Source organism: Esox lucius, chromosome 19 (assembly GCF_011004845.1).
Source record: "Esox lucius isolate fEsoLuc1 chromosome 19, fEsoLuc1.pri, whole genome shotgun sequence".
Classification (NCBI taxonomy): domain Eukaryota; kingdom Metazoa; phylum Chordata; class Actinopteri; order Esociformes; family Esocidae; genus Esox; species Esox lucius.
Window position 1 is genome coordinate 40,852,275 of NC_047587.1, and position 6,000 is coordinate 40,858,274.

General features: G+C 39.3%; 1 protein-coding gene across 5 annotated transcripts in view; it reads left to right on the top strand.

Moving 5' to 3' along the window:
- The window catches only part of lingo1a (leucine rich repeat and Ig domain containing 1a), a 321,228-nt gene extending 316,073 nt beyond the window's left edge, over window positions 1–5,155 (top strand). For all 5 annotated transcript variants that reach the window (XM_010901009.4, XM_020044516.3, XM_020044515.3 and 2 more), the window contains one exon: window positions 1,030–5,155. In XM_010901009.4, coding sequence (XP_010899311.1) covers window positions 1,042–2,889 — 1,848 coding nt within the window. In that variant the 5' untranslated portion in view covers window positions 1,030–1,041 and the 3' untranslated portion in view covers window positions 2,890–5,155. The remainder of the gene's footprint in view (window positions 1–1,029) is intronic.
- The last annotated feature ends 845 nt before the right edge of the window (window positions 5,156–6,000 follow it).

Here is a 6,000-nt window from a genome sequence, read left to right on the forward strand (position 1 = left end):
TACGAATTGAATTACCTTCTGAAAAATGTTTTTAATTTGAACGGCACCTGGCCTCTGTGAAATGCCATAATTCAATATTAGGGTGCTTGCAATTCATTGATCTTGAGCAAGGTGGTATGCACCGTGGGCCTGCAGGATAGCGTTGGAGCTTTGAGTGTGCTACACGCGTGTGTGCACATACACACGGAGATAGATATAGCCAGGCAATGTCAAATGCCAGGAAATGTATTATAATTCTTTGTGCTACTTTTACTGTCTGACCGAGCTCAGCATTTCCTTTTATGGATCGTAAATAAGTCTTATATGGCACTGTTGTAACCACCGGTTCCTCTAGCGAACAATGTTCCATCAGTTTCCAGAAGTCATGTGCATCTCAAATGCTTTAGAAGATCTACATAGACTGCTAAGCATTGCAGAATTCAAATAATGTCAGTTTCTCGCCATTATACATGCACATTCCTAATTCCTAGTATCCCACAACCTTATTCCTCTTGTTTGTGCCATGAATATTACAGCAGATCTTGTACACTATATTCTATTTAAAGGTGTATCACAAGGGTGACTTTAAACTGTATTGCTTTTCATTATAGGGGTTAGTTTCAAAATGTCTGGAAGAGAATAGCAGGCATTATTAAGTGAAATGACACATTTTCTCAAAGCATTTTATGTGCAACAGTGCTGCAGAATGTGCTGTCCAAATACATTGCAATAATGATTCTTGTGGACAGATTCAGCAGCATTTTACAAATCCCCAGTCCAATTATGTTAACAATCACCGCTGATACAGCTGATATGTTTGAGTGACCTGTAATTGCAATTTGACAAAATTATATTTTGTACTTTATTGATAGAAGAAAGTGGGAAAGATGGGAGGAGAGAGTGCAACCTGAAGGCCCTTTTTGGTCAGAATCAAACCCTTGCTGCAGTTGTATATGTTTACCAGAGGCAACAGCATAGAGGCAAACTCTTCAAGTATATCATTAAAAAAAAATCTGATAAGTCCTTTCTGTCTTTCTTCTTTCTTCATAGGTAACCAATAGGATGGGGGCCGGGGAAGCAAGTGGGCACAGCTACCTGGTGGCTTGCTGGCAGCCCATTCTAATTCTTATGCTGGGCACTGTACTGTCTGGTTCCACCACAGGCTGTCCATCCCGCTGCGAGTGCAATGCTCAGGAGCGTTCAGTTATGTGCCACCGCAAGAAGCTTATGTCCGTCCCCGAGGGTATCCCCACAGAAACACGACTGCTGGACCTCAGCAAGAACCGAATTAAAACCATCAACTCAGACGAGTTTGCTGCCTACCCCTATCTGGAGGAGCTGGAGCTCAATGAGAACAGCCTTTCAGCCATTGAGCCTGGCGCCTTCAACAACCTGTATGGCCTGCGGACATTGGGGCTGCGCAGCAACAAGCTCAAACTAATCCAGCTGGGTGTGTTCACGGGCCTAAGCAACCTTACCCAGCTGGACATCAGCGAGAACAAGATAGTTATTCTGCTGGACAACGTGTTTGAGGACTTGAACAACCTACGCTCCCTGGAGGTAGGCGATAATGACCTGGTGTTCATCTCCCACCGGGCCTTCCATGGCCTCACCAGCTTGGAGCAGCTAACTTTGGAGAAGTGCAACCTAACTTCAGTGCCAACTGAGGCCATCACTCAACTCCACAGTCTGATCTTTCTCCGGTTGCGCCACCTTAACATTAATGTTATTAAGGATTACTCCTTCAAAAGGCTGTCCAGGCTCAAAGTGCTGGAGATCGCCAACTGGCCCTACCTGGACACCATGACCTCCAATTGCCTCTATGGACTAAACCTCACCTCGCTGACCATCACCAATGGCAACCTGACTTCTATCCCCTATGTGGCTCTTCGGCACTTAGTCTATTTAAGGTTTTTGAATCTGTCCTATAACCCCATCCACACCATTGAGGGGAATAAGCTCCACGATCTTTTGAGGCTCCAACAGTTTCATCTGGTAGGGGGCAGGCTGGCTATGATTGAGCCCTACTCTTTCCGAGGTCTAAACTATTTGAAGATCCTCAATGTGTCTGGAAATGCCTTGACCACCTTGGAGGAGTCTGCATTTCACTCGGTAGGCAACCTGGAGACTCTGGCACTGTATGACAACCCCTTGGCCTGTGACTGTCGGCTGCTGTGGGTGTTCCGAAGACGCTGGAGGCTTAACTTCAACCGGCAGCAACCCACCTGTGCGTCACCTGAGTTCGTACAGGGAAAAGAGTTTAAAGATTTCCCGGACATCCTACAACCCAACTACTTCACATGTCGCAAGTCCAGGATTGAAGACCGCAAGGCGCAGCAGAAATTTGTGGACGAGGGAACTACTGTTCAATTTGACTGTCGCGCAGATGGTGATCCAGCCCCAGTCATTATGTGGCTCTCCCCGCAGAAGCAGTTCATTACGACCAAAACCATTGGGCGACATACAGTATTCCCTGATGGCAAACTTGAGGTACGCTATGCCCAGATCCAGGATAATGGCACATATGTGTGTATAGCCAGCAACGCCGGTGGCAACGACACATCTCTCGCTCACCTGCATGTCCACAGCTACTCTCCAGACTGGCCCCACCAACCGAACAAGACATTCGCCTTCATCTCCAACCAACCCAATGAGAATGGTGCCAATGGTACGCGAACCAACATCCCCTTCCCATTCGACATCAAGACCTTGATCATTGCCACCACTATGGGCTTCATATCGTTCCTCGGCGTCGTCCTATTTTGTCTGGTGCTACTCTTTCTGTGGAGCAGGGGCAAAGGGAACACAAAGCACAACATAGAGATTGAGTATGTACCACGCAAGTCAGACGCTGGGATGAGCGGCAGCACCGCGGATGCCCCTCGCAAGTTTAACATGAAAATGATTTAACGGGGACCTAAGGAGCAGAAAAAGACTCTGAACCTGAAGTTGTTAAAAATATATATATATATATATATATATATATAAAACAAATGTAAAATACTCCCTAAAAAAACTGTGGATCCTGGGATGTTATAGTTATTTGTTTTTCCTGACTTAAGTGTTGGAGATGGATAAACAAGTTACTTGTTTATCTAGTATGTTGATTATATGAGGTGATAGCAAAGCCAACGCTCCAATGCATTCACAATTTCTGCAAGGCCCTTAGTTTGTTTGACCATTTGTTTGTAAACAATTAAGGTTATGAGCAATTTATATTTCTGTGGATTTCTGTGGGGGAAAAAAATTATATCAAAAAGGATGAACCCTTTGTCAACAGCCAGAATTCAAAAGGTAGACCATATTCTTGCTGTTATTTTGTCTACATTTTATGTTAAATTATTCTCTTTTTTTATATAAATAAAAAATGAAACATTTTATTTAACCAAGGGTTAAGAGTTAGTTGTATGGGTTGATGAGCACATTTAAAAATCCAATGTTATTTTCTCAATCAGAATAATATGTTTTGTAACCACATACATATTTCTCAATGCAATTTAATTGAAGTTGCTTTTATATCTGTGGAGGTCTAGTAATTACTTTCGCAAAACCATTGTGTTACAAAATATGATGTTACATGAATAAATAAAGCATAACTACACAGTAAAATGAAACATTTCAATATACAGTCTTGGACCTTAAGCATGTACAAATGCATTACAAATTTTATTAATTCAGATTTTTGACCTATTATCAAAATATGATTCTCAAAACACCTCAAAATACATTGAGTAATTTATCTTGAGTGGATCTCATTTCTCTATTTGGTTATGCTAGACACATTGGCATTAAATATTTGTCAATGAACATAGTATTATTTTATGTGACATTTATATATAATAAAAGAGTATTATAAATAAATGAGTATTATAAATATATAAAGATAAAGAGTATTATAAATAAAAGAGAGAAATCGAAACAGTTACTCTTCTCTTTCAGAAGTAACTACATTTTTAATAACAGGAAGTGCGGTGCTAGTTACAATAACTGTGCATATTATTTTAATAACCATATTCATACATTACACACACTTCACTGATCAGAATAATTCAGCTAGAACCTTTGGTGTGCTGATGCAGATTACAATCCCTATAAAACAAATTATGGTATATTCCATTGCATATCCTTGCATGAATATCTTGCTATCTGATTATCTGTTGCTTTATGAATTATGTTTCAGTGCACTTCAAATAACATTACATAACAGGCTTATTATTATGTGGGTCCTGTGTATCTCAGTTGGTAGAGCATGACATTTGCAACACTAGGGTTGTGGGTTTGATTCCCTTGACGGGCCAGTACAAAATGTATGCACTCATTACTGTTAAGTCTCTCTGGATAAGAGCATCTGCTAAATGATGTAAATGTTAACATGTTTATGGTGGCTTAAACTTACTCTGTGTTTAATGTGCTCACCAACCTGTAAAACACTAATTTTTATTCTATGTCAGTGAGCTTCTGTTCTCTAACACCTACCATAAAAACCTCCTTTCTGGGAAAATGTTACTATATGATACCCCAAAAAATTCTGTGAAGGGGTTAGAAGAAAATACTAAATGTGTTGCTGCCAATCCTCATGGATATACAGTTTGTGAAATGCCCTTAACTTTACCAACTACAAACTGTGGACAGCTGGGCATTGTGGATATGTGCAGGATAAATACTAAGTTATTTATGATGGATGACATTCCAGACAATGACACAGTAATGGGTTGGAAGTATGGACTGAATATGCAGATGGTCCAGGGACGCAGATGGTTTCACCCATGGAGTGGTCTGAAGCAGCTTTGGAGTAATCCGTTTTGCTGAGAACTGGTGAATACGGCTCATGTTTTTTCCTCTCTGGTTGATTACGAATGCTCTCTTTGTTCAAAGTGTGGCTACTGTACTGTGCTGTAGCCTTCGCTCCCGGTCGAGTCAGATATTAATGGGAACTTATTTTCTTTCTCTTGTTCCTTTTTTTTTATTTTGACCCAGGACTATGTTGAACATGTAGTCCAAGCCAACTTTGTATTAAAACATATTAAAAAAATACATAAAAATTAAAAAATTAAATACATTGAAATTGTTCTGTGCAATAAAGGTAATATGCAGATTTTTTTTTATTAACAACATTTTATTGATGTTAAATTGTTTAAAATATGGTATGTTGTATTAAACAATCTATGGATTTTTTTAAACAGATACTAGTGCTATCTTGATTTAAAATGTGTATCATTCTTACTAAACAGGACATAACTCAGACCATTAACTACCACAAAAATATTTTGCCCAAAAAGGGTGTTATTACTGGGTTGCTGTAATTCTAGCCCTGATTAAAACCATCTAACCCTGATTAAAACCAATTAGCCATAGGCTGTAGTAAGTTCACTGCTCAAAAAATTAAGGGAACAGGTAATCATCACAATATAACACCAAGTCAAGGCCAAGACAGCCTGTGATTTCAATTGTTCACTTTGATATTCGGTGTGAGTTTGAATCCAGTCGTTGGTGATTTACCCAGTGCACAGTACAGATTTTGATCTTTAATATTTCGTTCATCGACGCCAAATGTGTGATAAGTGTTCCCCTTAATTTTTTTGAGACATGTATATCATTCAATAGAGGGCAGAGTATCTTTGGGTTATAGTTCCTCCTTTCTAATTGATTGATTAATTAAGGCCAATGATTAGTTATGAACACCCTTATTCAGGTTATCTAAGTCTCAATTGGATACAACTGAAAAGAAAAATCTAAATGCAACAATAATTCTTTGGAATTATTTTGATACACTTGCTTTAAAGGGGTTGTATACAGGTCTTTCCTTAAAGAGATTGTTTGTCCAAAAATCTTATTTGGGTGACAGTCTCCTTACCCCCCAGTTGGCCATTCAGGCAAATTTCTTACAACAATCCATTATACAGCTCTGTCTCATAATAACATAATAAAGTTAATTTCTGCAATATAATTCTTATTTCAAATAATTTCAAATACTTCCTGTATTTACCAGTCAGTGTTGTTCACAATATTAACAATCCACAT